Here is a 27,040-nt window from a genome sequence, read left to right on the forward strand (position 1 = left end):
GTCCAGAAACTGGTTTTGGGGGTCCTATATGTCCTCCACAGTCAGATTGAGGGCCACAGCCATGCAACGAAGGAGATGGTCATGGGGTGCGGGGGAGGGCAGAATAAGCACATCATCCAGGGCGGAAGCGGTGCAAGTAGGGACTGGAGGGTCTGATGGTACTGCCAGTGCCAGAATGTCCCGGGGCTCCGCACAGATGGAGGGAGGGACATTGTGTGTAGGGAACAGCTGGTAGTGAGGGCATGGATGTTCCCCACAGTCATAGCAGGGGTCCCAAATGCCCAGCAGGGCCAAGCACAGGGTTTGCTGGGCATTGGCAGTGCCACCACAGGTCAACCGATAGGGTGTAGAGTGGTTGAATTGGACGGTGCCGTGGCTTGGGACTATACGACCATGTGTGGAAGAAGGTAGAATCCAGTTCAGAGGAGCACTCAGAAGCAGAAGAGGAGTCCAGGGGGACAGCTGGAGCTGGCGGTGTGGGGTGAACCGAAGGCGGACAGTCCAGGAGCAAGAGAGGTTCCTCCGTGCAAGGGCCTTGTGCAGAGAGGCAGAGCAGAACAGGAGGCTGAAGCAGAAGCGGTGGGAGATGGCAGTCTGGGAGCGGGCGGAGGCCCAGAACACGGAGGGGAGCCATCATACAGTAACAATAGTGCAGCCGTCAGCGTGAGAGGGGACTGGCATCCCAGTGTATGCGAGATCGGATGTGCAAGTCCAGACAGTCCTGGAGCAGTGGACGGAGCCAGAGTGGATAGTGGTGGACCAGTCACTGCAGCCAGTGGCAGGACCGATGGAGCACTGTGCTTCGACTTATGGTCTGAGTGGGATTTCTTTGATGCTGGAGCGTCCGGATCAACACATGACTTCTTGTGTGACCAAGCACAGCTCAGAGAGGCAATGCTGCGTTTAGAGGCAGTCCTCGTCGGTGAACCGCCTTTATGCTCATGGTTGTGCGTTTTATGAGCATAATGGGTCTTGGTCAGTTGTGGCGGTGCAGTCACTGCCAGCTGGGAAGGACCAAGATAGGTGCGCACCGCTGGTGCGGAGCATTGGGCCGTCAGATCCACGGGCTCCGGATATAGTTGTGCACATGGGCAAATTGCCTCCTCCATAAGGAACCTGCGGAGCCAGTTCTTTCCGGCTTGAACTCGTGACGTCAGGGGAGCAGCAGATGGAGCAGTGGGAGGCAATATGGACTTTATCCAAGCTGTAGAGACAACATTGGTGCTCATCACTCACAGAGGAGGAGCATGGGCACAAGGGACAGTATTTGAAGCCAGCTTGCCTGGGCATAGTCCTCGGGCTGGGGAAGGAATCCCTGCAAGGGGAGAAGTCCAACAAAGATAACCTATCTACCTAAGAATTAACAGACAACTATATACAACTAGAGAGAAAAAACCTATGTACAGACAATGAGAGAAGAATAGTTGTCTTAACAAGCTAAGAGCACTGGGGACCTGGGGTTCCAACTTTGACCACGTGGCGGTAAGAAGGAACTGGAGTGGCGCAGACTCACACAGCCTCTTAAAGCCTTGGATGCACCACACAGTTGATGCATAAAACACATGCAGTTCAATAGACATTACTATGAACAGTTCCGGCTCCGGTGCATGGTGTGCATGCATACCACATTTGGAATCCACAGAGGGACCACCATACGAAGAAGAAATTATTTGCACATGCAAATTTCAAAAATATTTTTTTACACAGACTAGCAGCTTCCTTGAGAGACAGATATTGGAGAGACTGTCACATGTGCAGTATTGTGAAGACATGGACAAAAAATAATACAGAATAGCACATTGCCAGCTCCAATTTGGGATGTGCTTCTGTTTAATGTTAAAACATAATTGAGGCTCTCAGAGGTATTTCAGAAACTGTTGAAGAAAATCAGCTCACTGGATTAGCACTACTAGCAGTGCATCGCAGTCAGCCCATCTCAGTAGAGAATGTGATTGACATCCTCACTCACAACCCGACACCTAGATTTTGTACTTCAATATTCTGTGTAACATGTACTAATATAGACTTTTAACTCCATACACCTTTTGTAGAGACCTGTTACTTGGTAGGTAACCTGGACCCCTCCTTAGGAAAATTTTGGTTGCGCCCTCTGTGATTTTTGGAAGGACATGCTAAATGTCAGGCTCATGCAGGCTACACCCTATGCATTGCTAGCTCCACAATCCCCAGCTATTCTAACAGGTTGCAGAGAAACAGTTTCAGAGAATGATGGCCCAGCTTTTTCATCCAGAAGGCAGAACCTGTGCATGAAGCAGAGCAGCAGTGATGTGCTGATCAGACAGTGGTTTATTAGATGGACTGCTGCATTTTGTGTCGGCTGTTGCTTCTTGGTGGATATCACCTTCAGTCCCAAGCTCAGTGAATTGCAAAAGCCTCTGGAGGCAATAAATCTATGGAGCACCATCACAAAGTCCGGATTTAACAGGAAGCAGCATGGCCTCCCGGCCACTGTCATTATCTGGCTATTCAGGCACAACAAAGAACCCATCAGAACCCCACAACTGCGTGTCACCATGACAAATGGAATTCAGCAACCCTTAATTGAGGGCGTTGGTATAGTTTTGGAAAATTCTTCAGAATGTTTCCTTCTTACTACATTAATACAGTCTTGCCTATGTATTGTTTCACATAACTTTTCTTCATCCTGTCGCTGCTCTCAGGCATGGAGATATGGGGATTATCACACTGTCTACACTAGATGTGAAGCTAGCTATTTCCCACACTGGAGTTCATAATGTCCCACATATTCCCCCTAAAAGTAAGGATTAGGAATAGATGTTTAATAGGAAAAGAGAAGACTGGGTCTTCAAAGACTCCATATAATTGAGCTCTCTCAAGGAAGAGCAACTGCCCATCATCGTGGCTCTGAGAGAAGTGAGCTAAGTTATCTCACTGCAATTCTGCTCACCCCGCTAGGTCACTCAACAGATCCTCATAATGATCTGGGTTGAAAGCTGCAGTACTAGCGTGATTAGATGTCCATTGTCCAGGGACAAAGACAACTCCGGAGTATATTTCCACTGGTTCACTTTAGTACTCTGAATTTACAAAGGAGCACTTTAGACACACACGTTAGTACCCAGCTCCACCATGAATTAATTAGGCAAATATTTCCACAAGTCTTAACCCTAATCTATTAGGCAACAGGACTACCTAGGCAAGTCATGTAGAGAAAACTCTTAAGCAGCATCCACTAACTTTGCTATATAAAATTGGAAAGAGTGTTAAGGCCACTGATTGAGAGAGGTGGGACTAGGACACAGGAGTTTTTGGCACCCAGCCCTGTGCTTAATCCATTAGATTTTATGGCTCTGGGGACCGCCGCCAGAATATTTAAGTGCTAGTCCGCACACTAAAGGGGCTTCTTGTTTGCACACTACAGGCTTTTTTTGCACGCTTCAGTGTGAATAATTATCAGCCACTTTCTAGAACAGTTGTGAAGAGAGAGAAAGAGAGAGACAAAGGAAAATGAATTGATTAAACATTTTACACATATTTTTCACCAGTTTTGTTAAACATATTCCATACTTCATCTTCTCCCCTAACAAATGTATAAAATTAATTTTCCAAAAAGGATGTACAGCTGAGACACATATCACAAGTACAAATCAGCCTTTGTTTTACTCCTTTTGTTGGACTACCTTCTCCTTACATAGCAGTCCTCACAGAGTATTTCCAAGTCTGCCCACCATTACAGCGGGGAACATAAAAATCTCTTGTAATATATTCTAACAAACCTTTGTCATAAACAGATAGCTAAGGGTTAATGTTCTTTTACCTGTAAAGGGTTAACAAAGGGAACCAAACACCTGACCAGAGGACCAATCAGGAAACAAGACTTTTTCAAATCTGGGGGAGGGAAGTTTTGGGTGTGAGTTCTTTGTTCTTTGTCTTGGTTCGGTGACCCTCTCGGCTCTGAGAGTGATCTTTCTGTCTCCAGGCTTTCTAATCTTCTGTTTCCAAGTTGTAAGTACAAGGATAGCAAGACAATAGGTTAATATTGTTTTTTTGTATTTACATGTGTGTAGTTGCTGGCATGTGTTAAATTGTATTCTTTTTGGATAAGGCTGTTTATTCATTTTTTCTTTTAAGCAACTGACCCTGTATATTGTCACCGTGATACAGAGACCATTTTATGTCTTTTTCTTTCTTTTTATATAAAGCTTTCTTTTTAAGACCTGTTGGATTTTTTTTTTAGTGGAGGCTCAAGGGGATTGAGTCTGCAGCTCACCAGAGAATTGGTGGGAGGAAGAAGACGGGGGGAAGAGAGAATCTCTTTGTGTTAGATTTACTAAGACTGACTTTGCATACCCTCTGGGTGAGGGGGGAAGAGAGATTTGATCTCTCGGTACTTGTGTTTCAAGGACTTGAAGCAGGGAATCTCCTAGAATACCCAGGGCGGGGAAATCTGGGAGGAGGTAAAGAGGGAGAAGAGAAGTGGGTTATTTCCCTTTGTGGTAAGACTCAGGGCATCTGAGTCTTGGGGTCCCCAAGGGAAGGTTTTGGGGAAACCAGAGTGAGCCAGACACTGGAATTCTGGCTGGTGGCAGCGATATCAGATCCAAGCTGGTAATTAAGTTTGGAGGTTTCATGCTAGCTTCTCATGTTCTGAACTCTAAGGTTCAGATCTGAGAAGCTAGCATGAAACCTCCAAACTTAAGAAGTTTAAGCAACAGGGTAAAATTGTCCAAACACTATTCATACTGCTGCTAGTTGTGATAATTGCTAATCACAGAAGCCAGAAACAACTTTTAACCATTTTTTTTAATAAAGACACAAACAGAGGAAGTGATAAGCAGTACAAAAAAAATAAATCACAAACAGTACATGCTTTCCAGCAAATATTATGCTCTCACTATCCTCAAACTAGAATATTTACAAATCTTTGCTTTATTAGCTCAGAACTTCAGTAACAAATTATCAGTGTTCTCCTAGAGAGTCTCCTTGGTCTAATATAGCTCCCACAGGCAAACTACGTGTCAGTATTAGAGCAAAATCAACATAGCTGAGTACTACGCAAATATTGGCTCACTTCAGCTGATAAATTATAAGGGAAAGTTTTCATATCCTGCAGGAAATAAACACTAATACAACCTATTGTTTTAAAACTACTGCCACAAGAGCCTTGTAGGTGAGGAGGAGGAGGAGGAGGAGAAGAGAGAAGCGAGAGTAAACAAAATAGATTTCAATGCCCTTAAAAGCCTTTCTGTGATGTAGACACACAAAGGATCAATATTTTACCAGAAACATTACAGACTGAGCTGGATCACCAATTATGACAATGCGTTCATATGATGCTCATAACTGTAGGTTACCCAACTTTGTTTTTTTGGAATAAGCAAAACTACATATATTTTAAAGTACAGTATAAGTATGCTTCACTACATAGTACATACTCTGTAGACATGTGTTTTAGGTGTATGTCTTATACACAGTATACACATTCATTTTCCTGTACACCGTGTGCATGCATACACTCACATGCAGATCAAAAAGCCAATATATGCCAAAAGTGATACCACACTGTGGTGTCTGAGTAGCATTTCCTCATTCCATGCATAGGAAAACACTGCACTGTACTCAGACCACAGTGTCTGGGGGCTCCTACGCTAATATTCATTGTTTGAAGGTGACCTATAATATTCAGTTCTTATTTAAGGAAAATATTTGTTATTTTAAAAATGGAATCTGGTTCACAAGAAGCCTTGTGGACACAAAAAGGAGCCATTAGAAAGGTGTCCCTGAAATCTACAATTGCCTGGCTATCAAAGAAGTTAGAGGAATAACTTGATTCTTGTTTCTTTTTTTAAAATTTTATAGGATTCCAGTTTCTGATAGGGCACTCTCTAAATAGCATGCTTCTCCCCTCCCCACACAAACTTCTCAATACATTTTATAATGTATTTTCTGCTCCTTGTTGACATTAAGAGTTGTCCCAGACAACAGAGAGTTTCACTAAATAGGAAATCGGTGTAACTGACAACATGTGGAAAGCTGTCAAATGCACAAAGCAAGCTGAAAACAGACACCTTTTTCTTGATAACTTTCCGTTTATTAAAGGCAAGGCTGACAGCACCACCTATTATTAAGGTTGCCACCTTTCTAAGACCCAGGACAGGCTCTCTTAATTCTGGTACTTCCTAACTTTTGAGAGCATTTGAATTTGCAAACTTAATGTTCTTTTCACACAGTTTTTTGTGTAATAAAATAATAATAATAATAATAATTTTAGGTGGCGCTTTTAACCCTCATTTTCAGGTTGACAGTTGCCCTTTAAGACTGAACAGTTATCTACTAAATATCCCGAAGGTCTTGCATTTTGTAGCTAGCCATTCTATTTCACACTATCCCTATAGTTTATGTAGCTTTAACCATATGGTAAATTACAGAAGTCTAGACTGAAATCAATTAAATCAATACAAAAAATTGACGTCAATGTACCAAAATTTCACCTTATATCACCAGTTTAAAAACACACACACACACACACACACACACCACACCTTAATTACAAATATCAATGTAACCTCAATTGTAGTCATTAATGACACTTCCATAACTAGGCTATCTTATTTTCTGTAATTAGATGGCCCTAGAAGTTGCAATGGTGGCATTATAAAATACCTTGACAAGGGAGAAATCTCACCTGTACTTCTGAATCGGCATCAACATGCTGTAGCTGAAACCAGGTGTCTCTGTTATGGTACTTCTGCAGATCTTCCTTCTGTATAGCTACTTTTCCTGGAAACCAAATAAATCAAGAAGCATTGTTTAAAACATATTATTGTTACACACAGATTCATTTCAATAGGACTTCAGTGTAAACAGTATTTTCAAACCAGTGCTCTAATGATTATTCCCCACAATCAGTGCTATCAGGCTATGAAAGCATTAGACAATGCATTCATTTTCTTTATGGAAAGAGACTTTTTCTACTTCGCATCATGGAAGACTTTGAAATTCCTTACAGCATACTCATTTAACAAGCTGGAGTACTGTACAGGTTTACAGACCGGGTTTACAGTAAAATACCATGATGCTACAATAAACATCTGTCAGAACCTTGAAAACCTACTGGCATTGTCCAGCCATTTTCATTTTAAAGACGGAACTCCTCAATAATCCCAATGGAAAGTTCCAGGCATTGTGGTAGGTTTGGACTCACAACTAGACTAATGGACTCGGCTATAATACATGTATTTTACTTTATTTTATTTTTTTAAGCAGAAAGCACTGTTGAAGCAGGGGACACCAAGTCATGACCCCTAGATTTTAATTCCAACTCTGCACTAGCTGGCTGTGTGACTCTGAACTTTACACATAGACTGTCATTTCACAACCTAAAAATTGTTAAGATACAGCTACCTTACTCACAAGAACTTTGGAGGCTTAAAGTTTGCAAAGACCTTTCATTCTATAATAGAGAGCCATTCACTTGAGGACAAGAATCATTATTTGCATGTACAGGTACACACTACTTCTAAATTTACATCAAAGAAAATACACGCTAGTGCTACCCTTACATTTTAACTCCCACTAAAGCTTATACGACCTAACTAAAATAACAGGCTCTAATTCTGTGTGTTTTGAATTGACATATGAGCACTAAGACCCAGATTTTTAAAGGTTTTAGAGATTGCTGCACAAGCCTAAATCCTATTTGAAAGTGAGATTTGGGCTCCTAAATCAGTTAGGCATTGAAACACTGAGTGCAGCACTGCCAAAACACTTTTAAAGATCTGGGCCTACAGCTGAAACGTCATCCAGAGGGTCATAAAAGAGGTTGTGTCAAGTACTCTCTGATGGGCAGTAAAACCTTTTTGGTGTGTGTAGGTGTGGGGGTGTGTGTGTGTTCACACAAAAAGAAGATTGATAGCCAGCCCCAGAAGACCTTGTGATTCTCAGAGAGCAGATCTGAGCTAGATGGTTTCCCAAGGACTGACTGATGGAGGCACAGTGAACAAAATGTTTTAAGTTGAGAGAGAGAGAGATGCAAGACAGCTGCCTTGTGGTGAAAGGACAGTGGTGAATAGCGGAAGTTTCTGCAAAAGGGAGTTGCCTGTGTGCAGCTTGTTCAAGGACTCAGGATTTGTGTACAGTTCATAAAAAAAAACAACCCACTTCGAAAAATGCCCTGTCACTGATTTATCTTCCCATGGGAAACCTATCTGCAAATCTACCCTGGCTTGGCAAAGGGTCAGTGATATTCCTATTGCATATAAACTAAAACCCAAGGATCTATAGATATTTCCAAAGCACAGAATAAACAAACTCGTGAACTCAAATCACTTACCTTGTTGGCATATTCTAGCTTGATTTCTTACAAGAAGACTTGAATGAGCATTTAAGTAAGTTTTATAATTCATGTTTTGAAGTATCCCCTGACCAGCATTCAGCCCTTTTCTCAGTTGCGTTCAGACCCTTCCACAGTGTTCCCCTGTTTTCTAGCTGCTCCCATGTAGCTATGAGTTACAGCTAGCACTGGCCCTCATCACCAACAAGCTGCTTCCCGTACCAGCTCTCACCCTTTCAGCCCCAGTTCCTAAAGTGCCTTGCATAGGCGGCACGTATAAGAGGCCAGGGGCCTCCTCAAACAGCCAGCATACCACCTTTGGAGCATGCTACCACTGAAAAGGTGGGCATCCTGGCCAGGGCCCCACTCCTGCTCTTCTCTTAAGGCTCTGCCTCTTCTTGTCCCCGTTCCGCCTACACGGGGGCCTTGTGGGAGTGGGTGAAGAGGCACACACGAGTGGTGAGCAGCCTGCCAGTCAGCAGGTATGGGAGGGGGCGCAGAGGTGTGAGCAGCAGGGGCCTCAGGACGGGGGCTGAGTGGGGCTGGGGGTGGAGTGTAGGCAGGGCCGGCGCTACCATTTAGGCAGCCTAGGCAATCGTCTAGGGCGCCAGGATTATTGAGGGGGAGGCATTTTGCCGGGGTGGGGGGGCTGCAGGCAGCTCCAGTTGACCTGCCGCAGGCATGCCTGCGGAGGGTCTGTTAGTCCACAGCTCTGGTGGAGCTGCCACAGTCATGCCTGCGGATGGTCGGCTGCTCCCGCGGCTCCGGTGGACCTCCTGCAGGCATGCCTGTGGCAGCTCCACCGGAGCCACGGGATCAGCGCGGGGGGCGGTGAAATGGCCGTGCGCCTAGGGCATGAGAAACCCTGGCACCGGTCCTGAGTATAGGCAGGGCTTCAGGAGAGGAGACTGAAAGGGGGCAGAGCCACCGTCTGGGTGTCGGCAGACAACCCAAACGGAGGAGCCATATGCTGCCCCTGGTGCCTTGCCCTCTCTCCACAACCAGGCTCCCCCAGATTCCTGCCTCTGGCCTTCTGCTCCTAGCTAATTCTGTGCAGCCTCTGACTCATTCATGAACTCCTCTGACCTCAGCTCAACACTTCCCCTTCCTGTCCTTAGATCAGTGTTTATCAAACTTTTGTATTGGTGACCTCTTTCACACAGCAAACTTATGAGTGCAACCCCCTCTTCTAAATTAAAAACACTTTATTTAACACTATTCTAAAATGCTGGAGGCAAAGCGGGCTTTGGGGATGGAGGCTGATAGCTCACTATCTCTCATGCAATAACTCTCGACCCCCAGTTTGAGAACCCCTGTCTTAGACCCCTCTACTGACTGGATGTTAAATTGGGGATTAACATAGTGTCAAATAATGAGCCAGCAAGTTCATTACAGTATTTTTATTGGATGTGCAGAGTTAATGACTCACTTCTCAGGATGCCAATCATTAAATTACACAAACTTATAGCGTAAGATAGCAGATATTTTGAATTATTTATGGGGAACAGATAACAAGAAAGTTACATTATTGAGAACGTATTTGTAAAGGAATTATGGATATGTACTTTCTAGGCTTCAATTGTTATGGTCAAACCGGTAGCACCGTGGCAAACTGGCTTCTCTAATGAGCATGTGAATACAGTAAATCCACATGTGAACTCCCAAAAACTACTTTGGATTCTCATTTGAAATTGTTTGTTCACTTTCGCTTATGATACTCTTCTAATCCAGTATAGAAATTCTCTAGTCAGACTCTGCATGTAACAATTACCTCACAAGCAATGTCCTTGGCACGCTTTCATCGGCCAATTCCATTCATAGTCACCTTCATTTCATGGAACTTTCCCATAGAAAGCTGTCGGGCAATTTAGTTTACACCAGAATATTAACTGCACAAATGCCGACACATTATACAGACCTAATTCTCCAACTGGATCTGTGCAGAGCTCGGACGACTTCTTTTGAGCGCCAGAAGGGCCAGCCTGCACAGATCCAATTGCAGGATCAGGACTATAGTATGTAACTACAGTATAAATATTTTTGGACCATAGATTCATCCATCCAGCACCAAGTGGGTTAATATGGAGGTACATCTGTTTTGATCGGTAAACTGAACAGTGCTGCTTTGCTGCAGACACAAATGCAATTCAGGCACTGTGCCTATGTTTTTCCAGAAGTGAGGTTGCAAGGGACAGTTAGCAACAAACAAAGAGGCTACATTTTCTGTCTTTGTTATTCTTTTCTCTCCTCTTGTGTCTATTTGTCTTGTTGCATCTTTTAGAAAACAGGAACAGAATTCAGCAACAGCTCCAGCCCATCCTAACTAACTTTATCTCTTCCCCATCTAAGAGCCAATTAAGCAGGGTTTTTTTCCTTCTAAATATTCTCTACAGCTAAAGGGATATTGTTAACATGAAAGTTTTACTTCATACTTTACAGTTCAAATGCTTGAATTGGTTTTCCTTCCTTTTTCTGAATCTTTAATAAAAGCTTAAAAGGATTTGTAATGGTGTTTGCCATCTCCTAAGCAAGCTGAGGCGTCTGTATGTGGAACCCTGTGCTTTGTTTAAAACTGGAAAGGTTGTTAATGTTAATACCTTTGACTCCTTTGGGCCCATTTATTCCATTTACATTAATTCAACACACCTCAGACCACACGCCATAATCTTAACTTTTCCCTCACTAGAAGTTCCAGACTTTCAGAATTTCCTTTGCCAAATACAAGAAACTCCTGTCCCAAACATGAACTACTATTAGTGTTGGGTACTTTGGTAAAATGGCGTGCAAAAAATGAGAAGTTGAAGAGACAGCGTTAAGGCTGTGGGAATGGGTAAGTTGTAGGCCTGAGAGTGGAGAAGTAGAGTGTAGGTATTGTTAGGTAGCACAACTTTTTGTTTCCTTGCTCTTGCGGTTGTGTATCAGTGATGAAAACTCTGTTTCACAATAATTTGTGTATTAATATATTCTGTATATAATCCAAACAAACTATACCCATTTTCCTTCTTGTAAGTATAAATTTCTAAGTGTAAATGTAATTGAACAGACTGTACAGCAATTTATATGTCCAGCTCATTCTAATTTATGAGCTGATTTCTTAAAGACTATTGTTGTGTAACTCAGTTATCTGTTTCCTTTATTTGTATGGTGGCTATATTTATATTTGTTCACTATTTTATTACTCTCTTGTGTGTCTAGTGGATGACAGTCACATCTTTCCACTTCCCACAAGCTACTTCTGTCCAGCGCATAATAAAGGCAGAATTAGTTTTCTCCTCTTACAATCTTGATTTCTCCTAGTAGGGATTTACTGCTCTAGATAAAACTTCCTGCTGCTTACCTAATAATATGTTGGGTTTAGCATAGGATTGTGTGTGTGTGTGTGTGTGTGTGTGTGTGTGTGTGTGTGTGTGTGTGTGTGTGTGTGTGTGTGTGTGTGTGTGTGTGTGTGTGTGTGTGTGTGTGTGTGTGTGTGTGTGTGTGTGTGTGTGTGTGTGTGTGTGTGTGTGTGTGTGTGTGTGTGTGTGTGTGTGTCTCTCTTCCTTCAAGTCAAGAGCAAACCTGTAGTGGAATTCAAATGTCACAATGAGGACTTGAAAATGAGGACTCTTTGGGTTTCCTCAGTACCAAACCATAACAATTCTAAAGATTTGCATCCCCTCAGCTTTGAAAGTACTCATCTGAGAAAGACATAGCTGTTCAGCAAACATGTCAACACAGATGGAGAGAGAAACTCCACCTCCATTCCACTGGACTGGACAGAACTCTTCAGGAGTTATGGGGCCTGCCCGAAGCAGAGGATTCATATTCGGATACACCAAAATTATAGAGTTAACAAAACTTATTTGCCTTTAATTGGCTTCACTTTGCCACAGCTTCTCCACCAGACTAAGCAGTGGGGAGTGGGGTGGAGGGAAGGACGCAGCCTGCCAGAACTCCCTGAGTTACAAATGATATGTTCCACATCCACCAAAGGCAGCTTTGCAGAGGCCATGAAGGCCCAAAGTAGCAGTAATCAATGTCGGGGCTGCACAGCAGAGAGGAAGGATCTTCACAGAACCAAGTTAAGTTTATTTGCATGAGTTCCTTGCCCCTCCAGGTAACAGCTTACCTGAACACAACATCTAAGCACCACCTCCTTGCCCCTTACCACACCAGCCTAACCCACCAGTCAATCAGACAGCATAGAGAGGTTCTAGCTGGGAGTAAGAGCTCCTTTCTCATGTAGGATAGGGCCAGGATTTGGCCCACAGTGAAGTCATTCTCCCCACCTCAAAAAGCACTTCATTATACACAAGATTTTGTTATATCCAGGTTCCAGCATGTGTATGTGCAAAAGGAAAAAAAAGCTTGCTTCAAACAAGAGTCCTCACATTAGAGTTAGGGGTATAAGTTTCCACAATAAATAGAATCTTGTCATCATTTTCCCTACACTTTTGATTGAAGCAGAGGATAAATAAGTGTGTATCGGTCACATGAAGGGTATACAGGATTAACTATTATCTTAGTGTTGTGCTAAATGATCTGATGAGGTGGCATGTTTCCTGTTTTTAACTGATCTGTACACTCAAGGTCACAGGTCTGCATCCTGAGCTGCTCATTACACTCCCATGAGTATACCAGCTGGGGGCCTAAAGTGGAGACGTTTTTCTTCCGTCATTCTTTTCAGGACTTGGTTAGGTTAAGGGAGAAGCTTTCTGCTACAATTTACTGCCATTATCTGCCTTTTTTGCATTCATTATTTTCTCTCATTTAATATTTCCACCAAAGTGAAAGGGAATACCCAACATACTCAAAACTAACTGTGAATTAAATGAAGGTTACTTATCTGTAACTGAGGTTCTTTGAGATGGACTCTGCATATTCACACTCATGGGATGCTCTGATTGGTACAGCCTAAATGGTAGAATTCTAGCCATTGGAGCACTCACACGCCTCCCTTGCCGACCCTTCAGTGAACACTGAGCGTCCGAGAGTGAGGATCTTCAGTTCCTTCCCATACAATCCCAAACCCTTTTAGTAAGTAGGAGTCTGAAGTAGCAGGGAGAGGCAGGCAGGCGGGAGTCTGTTTCTAAGACCCTCAGTTACAGGTAAGTAACCTTCAGTTCTCTTTCAAGCATTCTCTGTATATTCCCACTCATGGGATAGATTAGCAAAACAGTAGTCTGACCCAGGATGGTGAGACCACAAAGTCCTAATTAATCAGGAACTGCAGGACTGCTTTGCCAAATTTTGCATCAGAGCTAGATTCTAAATCTAAGCAGTAGAGTTTAATGGAAGTGTGAACAGAACAGCTCTACATATTTCTATTAGAGGAAAAGCCACAGAGACTGCCTTCGATCAAGTAGAAAGTGTTCTAACTTCCTGAGGAAGGGACAACCCTTTAAATTCGTAAGATAGGTTATATTAAGTGTTAACGTATCTTGAAAGCATTTATACAGAAATAGTTTTTCCCACATTTTCTTTCATAAGCAACAAATTTTGGTGCTGTCTAAATTGTTTAGTCCTATCTAAATAAAGGGCTAGAGCCCTTCTAACATCGAGAGTATGTAACATAGCCTTTCCACCATACGATTAGGGTTTGGGGGAAAAAAATTGTAAAATTATAGACTTCCACCATACGATTAGGGTTTGGAGGAAAAAAATTGTAAAATTATAGACTGTTTTATATGAAAATCAGACACCACTTTTGGTAAAAAAAACTTTGGGCATGTATGAAAAACAGTAAAAGGCAGATCAGCGATTAATACATGTAGTTCGCTTATAAGCCTTATAAGCATTGCAGAGGTGAAGGGTATTAAAAACACTGTCTTAACAGACAAATAAAATAAATTATAGTTTCCTAAACGCTCAAAGAGAGGGCTCATCAAATGTGAAAGCACTAAGTTAAAATCCCAAGATGGCATAGAGCATCTTATTGGAGAGTATACATTATTTAGGGCCTTTAAGAACCTTTTAACTACATTGTTAGTAAAACCTGATTTCCTCCCCACATGTAAATGATATGCTAATATGGCAGAGAGATAAACCTTTACTGCAGATAGTGAAAGACCTGGTTTTTTTTTTTTAAGGTATAATAAATATTGTAAAACATAACTAACTGATGCTGTATATGGATATATATCATAAATGGAAATCCACAATAAAAATCTTTTCCATTTATGGCTATAACACTTCTGTGTGGGCTATTTCCTGGAATCCAACAATACATTTTGCACCTGTAATAAACAACTGTTTTCTGACATTCCCAGAGTCCTGTTCCCCACTCTTTAAGATGAAGAGACTGAAGATCAGGGTGATAAACTATTCTGTGGTATTGCGACAACTCCAGTGCCAGAGGCTCCACTAGCCCTTTTGACTAATGAATTAAGTCTAGATACCATTGTCATCTGGGCCATGCTGGTATTATTAAAATTACCTTATCCTTGCCAGTCTGACCTTGTTTATCACTTTCGGCATGAGGGAAAATAAGGGGGAAGCATACATTAAGCTCTGACCCCAATGTATTAGAAAGTCATCCAGTATTGATTCCCTGTCTCCACCTGTGCCTGAGCAAAATTTCTGATACTTCCTGTTGCTGCTGGATGCAAAGAGGTCTATTATAGGAGTCCCCCCCATAAACTGAAAGGATGTTTTACTATTTAGTCCTTCAAAGACTGCTCCTGAATCTGACATGTTGACCTGCTCAGATAATCTGTAAGCAGGTTTTGCTTCCCTGCTTCATGGATTGCTATTGGATGATAATCTATATATCAATTCCAAAGTTTCTTTGACTCCATGCATAACAGTAGGGAATAAGTCCCCTCCCCCCCTTACTTGTTCAGATAATATAATGCCATCATATTGTCTGTTACCTTGTGTTTGACCTGAGGTAGAAATGACTTTAAATCAATCATGTTGCTCTCAGCCACTGATGTGTAGATCCTTTTCAGTTGTTGACCAATGAGGCTCTGATTAATAGCCTGCTGTTCAAATGTGTCCCCTATCCCAGTGTGGATGCATCAGAAGTAAGTATTACCAATGGAGGAAGGGAACTGAAAGGCATATCCTTCATTATGTTTTGAACATTTACTCACCATGTTAGTGGTGCTAAAACCTGGGGCAGAATTACTAGTTTGCTATACATGTCCCTAGTCTGTAATTTACTGGTAAGCAGTGCTGAAGTTCCCTCATCTGAGGATGAACATATGGCGTCCTTGGCATGACTGACACCAATAGACCCAGCAACCACAGAAAAAAAAAGAATTGGTTGTTGTGGGCATTGAAAAAGGAGATTATAGACATTTTTACTTTTATACATTTCTCCTCTGGAAGGAAAGCTTTTGGCATAGTTGAATCTACTATTCCCCCCAATAAAGAGTATCCTTCAGGATGGGATTAAAATGGATTTCTCCCAATTTATTTATAATTCCAGACTGGCAAAGAGGAAAACATGTTTTACATGCAGTAGGGTGTCCTCTTTGGATGACACTTTTATTAACCAATCATCCAGGTACAGATATACAAACATCCCCTGCCTTCTTAGGAACACTTCTACAACATACAGGAATTTTGTAAATACCCTGGGTGCTGTAGACAACCCAAAAAAAGGAGGACCTTGATCTAAAAATGGTCCTCCTCCACTATAAAACTCAGATATTTCTGATTACAAGGTCTTATTGATGTATGGAAATGTGTCTTTTAAATCTATAGCTGCAAACCAATCCTGAAGGGAAACAGAAAGGATTATAGAAGGGAGAGAGAATATGATGAAACAAAATTTCTTTATAGAGGTGTTTAATTTTCTTAAATCCAAAAGAGTGCAAAGGCCCCCATCCTTTTTTGAAATTAGAAAAATAACATGAGTCAACAACCTCTTCCGCTCTGATCTGGTAATACCACTCCTACTGCAGCTAACTCCACTGGAGGTTAGACCTCTGCTCTTGCCAAATCAAGGGGAGCATGATCCTTGACCAGGGATGACAGAGGTCAGTTGTTAGAGGGGCAGGGAACTGACACACTTTATACCTCAGGGGAGTGCCCTGTAGCCCCCATATTCCTCATCTATATACAACTGTGATATTTCATATAAAGCATGCCATGTGAGGTATCATGGGAAAGGTTATGATCTGTTGAAATCCACTGTTCTATCTAAATATGTATATCATTAATGCATATGATGTTATGAGAATATGTTGTACAGTTGTCAGTAAAATATGCTGTGAACTGGGGAGTCATCTAGATATTAGATCCCCTGAAATAAGGACAAGGGAGATTAACATCCGCCTGGGCATTGGTTAACAGCCAACAACAGCCATTGTCCTGCAAAGGAGTTACAATTCTATGACTCACTTGTACAAGGCCACATCAGGGGAATTGCTCAACCTTCCCTGGTGATTCAGCAATGCCCATCAGACATGCCTGAACTTGTGTTCTCCAAGCACATGAACTAAGAGTATAAAATAGAACACAGTGGCCTTATGCTTTGCCTTTTCTCCTCCCTCCCCGACGTACACTACAAGCAACAAGAACACTCAGAAGACTGAAAACTCCAGCAGAGGAGACTGGCCCAGGTTTATGAGACAAACCTGTATATTAAGGACTGTAAGATCCAGTGGAGTGAACACTGCTTGATCTAAATCCTGCCTAGTGTGATAAGGGTTAAGGTTTACACTGTGTGCTTATATTTTCTTTTGGTAACAACTCTGACTTTTTGCCTATCACTTAAAATCTATCTTTTGTAATCAGTAAACTTGTTTTACTGTTTATCTTTACCCAGTAAATTTTCCTGAAGTATTTGGCAAATCTCCTCCGGTTTACAAAGGCTGGTGTATATCCACTTTCCATTGATGAAGTGGTGAACCAATTAATAAACTTACATTGCTCAAGAAAGTGTCTTGAGCAGTGTAAGACAATATATTCCTGAGGTACAAGGCTGGCAGCTGGGGGGATTTGGCTGGTACCTTTCTTTGTGTGATTCATGAGTGGCTCTGAGAGCATTTGTGCAATCTAGCTGGATGTGGGGCTATATATGTTGTGCTGAGTGATAGCACCTGGAGGGGTTTGCTGCCTGTCACTAGCAAAGCATTGTGAGAGACAGCCCATGCTGGAGAGATAAGGGGGCACAGTGGTCTCACAGTCCCAGGCTGCACCCCCAGGGATCCTGCCATAGGAACATCTTGAACTGAATACTGTACCTGCATGCAATAACTTCCAGGATCCACCTATCTGATGATGTTAATTCCCATTTATGGTAAAATCTGGAGAAATAATTCCCAAACTGAGGGTAAACAACGTCCAGCTGGACTGGTTTGTAACTCTAAAGCCTTATGTCACACATCTGAGACCTTCTAGGAATCACAGATGAAGAAGTTGTGGAATTCTTCCCTTTATTATGAGACTTATAAGACTTCTTCCTGTGCTGTTGATGCTGAGAGGCATGATACCGAGGCTGAGGATAATAATTCCTCCTCCATTATCAGTGAGGAATCGACATAGAAGACATATATTGTCTTTGATATCTAAAATCTGAAGCTAGAGATGATCTCTTATTCATTGTAAAGAAGCCCATAGATCTAGTTGTAAATATCACATTTTTCATCTTTTCTAGTGTTTCATCTATTTGTACACTGAATAGAACCTTTCAAGAGGAAGGTCTTCAATCCTAATTTTCATCTCATGAGGCAGGCCTACTGATCTGAGCCATGCATGCCTTCTCAAAATGGTGGCTGAAGCTACTGCTCTAGCCAAAGCATCTGAAGAGTCATATACTGCTCTCCATTTGTATTTAGCAATGTTCTAGCCTTCCGTGAGTACAGCATTTGCTAATCTCTTAAGATCTCCATGTAAAGCATTGATGAATAACAACATTCCACCCCCCATGAAATACTCAATTTGAAATATGCGTGGCTAAAGTGCATGGCTAATGTGGTAGAAGAACAACTTTTCCTGCCAAATGACATCTAGTCTTTTCCCTTCACCAGATGGAGTGGACTGTAGTCGAGCACGGTTAGATCTTTGCAAAGCCACTTCTACAACAATGAATTGGGAGCCAGGTGGGTGTGAAACATGTCCAAACTGTCCTAAGGTAAGTGGGACAACCTGTCAGCCTTCTTTGATAAAGGCTGAGAAGATGGAGGATTGTTCCAGATTTTCTTTGCTGGTGGGCACAGCCCTTCCAATAAGGGAAATGTAACTCTGGGCTAGTACAGATGTCCCCTAACTGGGGTGTCCCCCCCATACTGGTGCAGAGGAACACTAGAGGGGGGCCTGGTGGGGCTTAGGTCAGTCCCCACAGGGAGTGGAGAGGGAGCACCACCCAGCCCCACTCCACACCTAACTCTACTCTGCCCCCAGCTTCAGACTCTGACCATGGCCCAGCTGTGGCCCCACACCCAGCCTCGGCCCCCGCCTTGGCCCCCTTACTCCGTCTGCATCCCCCCCACTCCCCAGCAGCCGCAGCTGCAGCTCCGCGGGGAGGAACACAGAGAGGTAAGGAGGTGTGCAACCCTGAAAATTTTGGGGACCACTGGTCTAGTAGCTGCTCCGTATATCAAAAATGGGATGGGGTGATTCCTCAACTGAAAATGAGGGAATATCCATTGTATTCGCCATAGACACCACTAACTCATAGAATGGCACCACATCTTCTTAAGGTGACAAGGCTAACTTGTCCCCTACATTCCGGGGATGTCATTCATCCAGAGTCTGGATCTGACTCCCTGAATTCCATTAATTGCTCCTCTTCTGATAAAAATTCTCACCTTGCTGTAGCAGATTTAGCAGGACTTCTAGGTTCTTTTGGATCCTGTAATTGTAATCCTATCTGAATTGAATCAGATTCCCTATGTATGCGAATAGGTTATAAGCAGGTAAGGTGCCAAGCGATACTGATGGAACAAGAAGTAGTTTTGCTACAGCAAACTGATATATTTTTCTCCAACAAGGAGAGCTTACGTAGAGGAGTTCAGAAGAATGGTTCTGTAGAAGGCATATTATGAACATGTATATTATGTATATCTTTGCCCCAACAGATATGAGGCATATGGGTATCTGTGTTCATAATATGCCTTCTACAGAACCATTCTTCTGAACTCCTCTACGTAATCTCTCCTTGTTGGAGAAAAATATATCAGTCTGCGTAGCAAAACTACTACTTGTTCCATCAGTATCGCTCACTTGATCTATGGTCCAACAGAGGATGGATCCAATCTGTGAACCTGTGCGACTATCTACTGTGGTGCTGCATTATTACCAGCGTCTGGTGCCTCAATACTCCCTCATTTCACCAGTTTCTCAAGCCTACATTTTGGAATCGGCTCATCTGGATCTGAGTGTGTCACGTCTAAGGAAGAATGTTTCCTCACCTCTCTCTGAAGTTAGATATCACTTTTCAGCTTTTTAAACATTTTGTTAAGAAGGGCTTTTCTCCTGGAGATTGGCTCTTCCAAAAGCAGCCAACACCACTGAGGACTGAAAACTCATACTTGACTGGCAAGACAAGTCTTTATTAAAAGGATTGGCTCTAAACATAGACGGCTGACGCCTTCAAAGGGTTTCTTTTTCTGATCTTTAACTCTGGGTTTTTCAGCATTAGTGGTTGAGTGGCAGACTCATCCAGCGCTGGTGCAGGCCTGTGGGGTCTTCTGGAACCATGTCCTTTCCTGATTCCAGATGGTTTTATTGACTATGGTTCTCGTAACAGAATTGCTCGAAGCCTATTCTGTCTGTCTTTGCTCTTGTTGTAAACGTAGAGCATACTGAACACTTGGAGGGCAAGTGTCCTTCACTTAAACACGCCTGGCATCTAGCATGCATATCCAATGCAGGGAATGCACTGGACAAGAAACATCTTTTGAAAAAGGATTTCTTCTTTGGTTCCACCCAAGTAACTAACTATATTACCAATCACTAGAATAGTAACTAACAATATTTAAATACTTTCCAACTAAGATCTAAATCTAATCACACATCCAGAAGGATTCCTGAACAAAAACTGTTCACCTGGTTCCAGTTAGAAGAAACTGAGGCAGCTGGAACACCATGCCCCTTTTATATCCTCACCCTGGAACTCTTCACTTTAATTGCAGGGAGGGGAGAGGGAGGCGCATGAGTGCTCCAACAGCTACTGCTAGCTGGAATTCTACATTTCAGGCTGCACCACTTGGAGCATCCCATGAGTGGGAATATGCAGAGGGCACTCAAAGGAGAATGTGTATTTACAATTTCCTTACACAGAATATTAAGACAGTGATACTGCTCTTGTTCTGCCACTGTGCCCAGACATATCTGGTTCGCTTATTACTGCTGAGGTGCACTGGTCTCAATGATTTTTCCAAGTCTAATCTCCCAAATCCTTTTCCTATTTGAAGAGTTGGATGACAATTGTTCCATATATTAAAAACATCCCAATTTTCTTTGCTTTACCACTCTCATCCAAACTCCTTGAGGAGTGTATGTGATGGAAATGGAGAGAAAAGAGCTTATTTTATTTTAAAGGGAAGAAAAGCTATTCTGGTTTCTCTTACACAAAAAAATAAACCCTAATGAGAACAGAATCAGTTTCATTTGCAGTAGTATCTTTCCTACTGCTCTCACACATGGTAAAGCAACCCCCATCCTTTCATGTATTTATACCTGCTCCTGTGTTTTTCACTTCATGCATCTGATGAAGTGGGTTCTAGCCCACGAAAGCTTATGTCCAAATAAATGTATTAGTCTCAAAAGGTGCCACAAGGACTCCTCATTGTTTTTGCTGATACAGACTAACACAGCTACCACTCTGAAACCTGTTTCCTACTCAAAGTATTTCAACATGCTTTAAAAACCAATAGGTTATACCAAGGTAACATCCCTCAAGTCAAGGCAGGGATATACAATGTCCAAGGACAGTTTGACACAACCAGTTTATTTTCATAATAAACTGTGTGCATTGACACACACACTACATATACGTATATGTAAAAATAGAAATATTTCATGTTTCAGCCCAATCAAACCTTGCATTTCTGTCTTTATTACATGTTGCATTCCACCTGGCATCCAAGATACATCCAAGGCACAGCTGTTCACAGCTTTATCATCAATTTAGCTAAGAAGATCCTGAATGACTTAGCAAGTTAGCATCAGGAAAATGCAGACATAATAATGAAATATGCAAACCCACAAATGTGTTTATCATTATGACCCTTTCATCCGCCAGTGCCAAAAATGTACTACATTGTTGCTCTAAAATTTATCTACTGCATAAGTGTTTATCCTTCTGGTTTGTTTTTGTTCACAGATGTCTTATAAATAGGAAGAAAATATCTGACTTTTTCCTTTTTGTTTTTGCTGGCTCAAGACTTCATCTCTGCTACACAATGTGTAAGTTACCCTTTTACCTTTGATGCTGGAGAATTCACTGTCACAACAGGCCAAGATAGAAATATAAATATTTTAAATTTGAATTAAAAAGACATCTATTCAAAGCTCTAGCACCTTGACAATGAATATTACAGTAAATAAAAGCCCCATCAAGTATTAATTATTCAGAAGGAACTCTGACAGCATACCGCCTTAAAAAAAAACCACCTCTCAGCATTCTGGGATGCACGCCCCCTTAGCCCTCTCCAAAACCCCAAAACAAAAAGATATCGAATCTATCCTATCAGACAGGAAACAGTCAAGTTCACAAGCTCTGTAAGCAATAATTGAACTATATTTTAGTGTCCAAAGTTACCTAACAAAAATGTGATTTTCACTGTTGGCCTGAAATATACCCATCGGTCTCACTGGATGAAAGAGGACACCCCTTACTTCTTTTTCAATAAGTTTACCTCTTATTGGACGTATACGAGTAATTCTACATCAGCTTTGGGAAAAGAAATGTCTCATGGTTGCAGAATATTACAAACCAGCTGTATAGTGCCTGTCTTTTTTCTGAAAAGAAAGACAGTAAATTCTTCTAAAAAGAAAGAAAATAGCTATTCCAACCGTGATCTCTTTCAGTGGGATGTAATCCTGAAAGCTGGCCTCCAAAAACCTCTTTAAGTAGGATCCTTTAAGATGGTTATACGTAGCGCAAAGTACTTTCTAAATCATCAGCTATACCTTTCAAATGTTGTTTAAAAAGACAGGCCCTTTTGTTGCTTGCTAAAGGGCTACCCTTTATAATATTAGCACCCATGGCTTAACTTTGCCTTTAAGGACTCTGGTTGGGAAGCAACTACTCAAATAACTGTAAATATCCACTTCATGATATAGTCAGCCTCCCTGGCCCTCCTTCCATATCTGCCCACAGGCACAGGATTCTGGGTTACTGACATCATTAACTTCTTCTCTACTGTTGAGTTAGTTCTGGAACTTTTATTTTGAACAATACACTAACCAACAATTTTTCATTTTTCCTTCCTGGACATTTATACCATCACAGCATGTAATGCATCATGTTTCTGCACTCTTGCACTCATCTTCAGAACAGATATGTTTGCATGGGGGCAGTGGGGAGAAGTGTCTTTTTACAATGTGATAACTAACACAAATTGCAAAATCCTGGTATAACCAAGGCAAGTAGTAATTATACCATAGTGTTCACCCTGACCAGCTAAACTGAGAGATAACTATATCTTGCCATGTCTAAACCAGGACTTGGCAGTTTCTGTGAGCTGTCAAGTTGTAAGGGCACACATTTTTCCCTAGTGTAGAGATACCCAACAAGAGGATTCCTGTTCTCAGTTACTGATTGGAAGCAGCAATAGCCAATCAATTTTCAGTGTTTCTTAATGCCCTCTGCAGGTCTGCCCATCCACAAGCTGCTCTGACTAGCTTTACAACTACAAGGTCACTGCAGAAGCTCCTGAAGTTTATCGGCTAAAATGAATAGCTGATAGACTCAAAAAAGGGGGGGTAGGGTGGAAGAGGAAGTATTTCACCTGTGCAGTTGTTGTGGGGCTGGTCTATCTCAAACACAGACTCACTCTGAAGGTAGAGACAGAAAGGGGAAGCCCTTAGGGCAGTCCAGCCTCAATGCAGCTACCTGACCTCCTCGTGAGCCCAAAGACCCGGCTTTGCAGCAGAAGCAGAATGCAACACAACTGACAGAACAGACAAATATCTCACAACTAGAATCATCACAGACTGCATGGTTCTGACTCTTCAGACAGGACCTTTGTGTCCAATGCCTACCTAGGCATTTATACCCTTTGGGATTAGGTGCCTTTCAGGCAGGGTAGTTCTACAGAGACTTCTCTCTGGATCAAGCCCAGGTCCCAAATACAGCCTTTTAGCCTCCCTTTTCAACAATCTCAGCTTCTTCTCACTGCTGTCTGTGCACACACACTCCCATCGCTATTCCAGCCTTTACTGCTCCTTTCAGTCAGTGCTTTCTCTTGCCTCACTGTTACCACTCCAGCTCATCTGGCTCCACAAGCTCCCCTTTGCATAGTATCTGGTCCCAACTTGTTCCAAACCTTTGCTCATGCCACTACTGACTCAATCCTGTCCTTCCCATTTCAGGGGTCTCCATACATGCAGGTCTCACTTCACCTGGGACTCTTAGTCCCTACTGCCCCACTCACTCTATGCCAGCTCCTCCCTCTCCAGCCCCTTGTCATAGCCTTGCCAGAGTTAGTTTGACCAGGATAACTCTCCTTTCCAGGACCCTGACAAGTACCACAGGCTTGAGGAAGAAGAATTTAAAGACACCATAATAAGGCCCAACTTCAATGTATACCCCAAATCAAGGAACACAGTAAAAGAACTAAAAAAAGAGCCACCGTGGCCTAACACCCATGTAAAAGAAGCAGTGAGAGATAAAAAGACTTCCTTTAAAAAGTGGAAGTCAAAGCCTAGTGAGGCAAATAGAAAAGAGCACAAACACTGCCAGCTAAAGTGCAAGAGTGTAATAAGAAAAGCCAAAGAGGAGTTTGAAGAACGGCTAGCCAAAAACTCTAAAGGTAATAACAAAATGTTTTTTAAGTACATCAGAAGTAGGAAGCCTGCTAAACAACCAGTGGGGCCCCTTGATGATCGAGATACAAAAGGAGCGCTTAAAGACAATAAAGTCACTGCGGAGAAACTAAATGGATTCTTTGCTTCAGTTTTCATGGCTGAGGATGTTAGGGAGATTCCCAAACCTGAGCCAGCTTCTGTAGGTGACACATTTAAGAAACTGTCATAGATTGAAGTGTCACTAGAGGAGGTTTTGGAATTAATTGATAAACTCAACATTAACAAGTCACCGGGACCACATGGCATTTACCTAGGAGTTCTAAAAGAACTCAAATATGAAGTTGTGGAACTATTAACTATGGTTTGTAACCTGTCCTTTAAATCAGCTTCGGTACCCAATGACTGGAAGTTAGCTAATGTAATGCCAATATTTAAAAAGGGCTCTAGAGGTGATCCCAGCAATTATAGACCGGTAAGTCTAATGTTGGTACCGGGCAAATTAGTCAAAACAATAGTTAAGAATAAAATTGTCAGACACATAGAAAAACAAACTCTTGAGTAATAGTCAACATGGTTTCTGTAAAGGGAAATTGTGTCTTCCTAATCTATTAGAGTTCTTTGAAGGGGTCAACAAACATGTGGACAAGGGGGAGTCAGTGGACATAGTGTACTTAGATTTCCAGAAAGCCTTTGACAAGGTCCTTCACCAAAGGCTCTTACGTAAATTAAGCTATCATGGGATAAAAGGGAAGGCCCTTTCATGGACTGAGAACTGGTTAAAAGACAAGGAACAAAGGGTAGGAATTAATGGTAAATTCTCAGAATGGAGAGGGGTAACTAGTGGTGTTCCCTAAGGGTCAGTCCTAGGACCAACTCTATTCAATTTATTCATAAATGATCTAGAGAACGGGGTAAACAGTGAGGTGGCAAAGTTTGCAGATGATACTAAACTACTCAAGATAGTTAAGACCAAAGCAGATTGTGAAGAACTTCAAAAAGATCTCACAAAACTAAGTGACCGGGCAACAAAATGGCAAATGAAATTGAATGTGGATAAATGTAAAGTAATGCACATTGCAAAAAATAACCCCAACTATACATACAATATGATGGGGGCTAATTTAGCTACGAGTCAGGAAGCAGATCTTGACGTCATCATGGATAGTTCTCTGAAGATGTCCACGCAGTGTGAAGAGGCAGTCAAAAAAGCAAACAGGATGTTAGGAATCAGTAAAAAGGGGATAGAGAATAAGACAAAGAATATATTATTGCTCTTATATAAATCCATGGTACACCCACATCTCGAATATTGTGTACAGATGTGGTCTCCTCACCTCAAAAAAGATATTCTAGCACTAGAAAAGGTTCAGAAAAGGGGCAACTAAAATGATTAGGGGTTTGGAGAGGGTCCCATATGGGGAAAGATTAAAGAGGCTAGGCCTCTTCAACTTGGAAAAGAGGAGACTAAGGGGGGGATACGATAGAGCTATATAAAATCATGAGTGATGTGGAGAAAGTGGATACGGGAAAGTTATTTACTTATTCCCATAATACAAGAACTAGGGGTCACCAAATGAAATGAATAGGTAGCAGGTTTAAAACAAATAAAAGGAAGTTCTTCTTCACACAGCGCACAATCTATTTGTGGAACTCCTTACCTGAGGAGGTTGTGAAGGCTGGGACTATAACAATGTTTAAAAGGGAACTAGATAAATTCATGGTGGCTAAGTCCATAAATGGCTATTAGCCAAGAAGAGTAAAGAATAGTGTCCCTAGCCTCTGTTCATCAGAGGATGGAGATGGATGGCAGGAGAGAGATCACTTGATCATTACCTGTTAGCGTCACTCCCTCTGGGGCACCTGGCATTGGCCACTGTCGGTAGACAGATACTGGGCTAGATGGACCTTTGGTCTGACCCGGTACGGCCGTTCTTATGTTCTTCAGATGAAGAATCAGCAAGATCAGATTAGAAAGGGAAGGAGCACCTCCTTACTACCACACAAGACAGTCTCTCCATCAGAGGAGCATGGGTTTTCCTCCAATTTCTAAAGGAAGGCTTCAAAGCTTTAAAAAGTTTCAAAAAGTTTAAATTTCAGTTTCATAATTTCTTCTTTTTCATTTAAAATCAAGAGATTTCCCTACTTTCCACCCTAAATCCTGACATTTGAGTAGTGGCAGAGTGTACAGCTATTAAGACGTTACACTAACGAGTCTTTTAAGTTGAAATGCCTTCTATGAGAAGTTCCATAAATGGAGCTGTGTATGTCCAAAACCACCTTGATGGATTAAGAAATTTGTTCAGGGAGCTTTGAGAATATTATTTGTTTTGCAGTAAGTGCCTGGAGACTGCAGCCAAGGTCATGGTCCCAGACGCTGTACACAAAAATAGGAAGAGCTAGTCTTTGGTCCAAAGAGCTTAAAATCTGAACAGATGAGACAAAGAGTTGGAGAAATGATGTATTATCCCCATTTTACAGATTGGAAACTGAGGTAGAGAGAGATTGAATGACTTGTCCAAGATCACATAAGAAGTCTGTCAGTGCTGGCTTCTGAAACCAGATCTCCTGAGTTCTACCTCAGTGCTTTAACCAATAAATGTATCCTTTCTCCTTTACAAAATTTCCAATATCCCAAGATGCAAATGTGTACGCCTCTTGAGAAATAGCCATCTCCCTGGAAGAGAAAGCTGAAGTTGTCACCAGGGAGCTCGCAGGATAGTAGCGCACTCCTCCTTACACTTTTTCATGAAGCACTGTAGATTGATTCTCTGTTCTACTCATGGTGCTTTAGGTATCAGAGTGCTGAAGCAATTGTATCTG

General features: G+C 42.0%; 1 protein-coding gene across 2 annotated transcripts in view; it reads right to left on the bottom strand.

Annotated features, from left to right (window-relative positions):
* RASA3 (RAS p21 protein activator 3) overlaps positions 1 to 27,040 on the bottom strand; it is a 221,817-nt gene that overhangs the window by 105,169 nt on the left and 89,608 nt on the right. For both annotated transcript variants that reach the window (XM_030569135.1, XM_030569144.1), the window contains exon 4: positions 6,668 to 6,762. In XM_030569135.1, the coding sequence (XP_030424995.1) occupies positions 6,668 to 6,762 (95 nt within the window). The remainder of the gene's footprint in view (positions 1 to 6,667; positions 6,763 to 27,040) is intronic.

The sequence above is a fragment of the Gopherus evgoodei genome, chromosome 1 (genome assembly GCF_007399415.2).
Source record: "Gopherus evgoodei ecotype Sinaloan lineage chromosome 1, rGopEvg1_v1.p, whole genome shotgun sequence".
NCBI classification, from domain to species: Eukaryota; Metazoa; Chordata; order Testudines; family Testudinidae; genus Gopherus; species Gopherus evgoodei.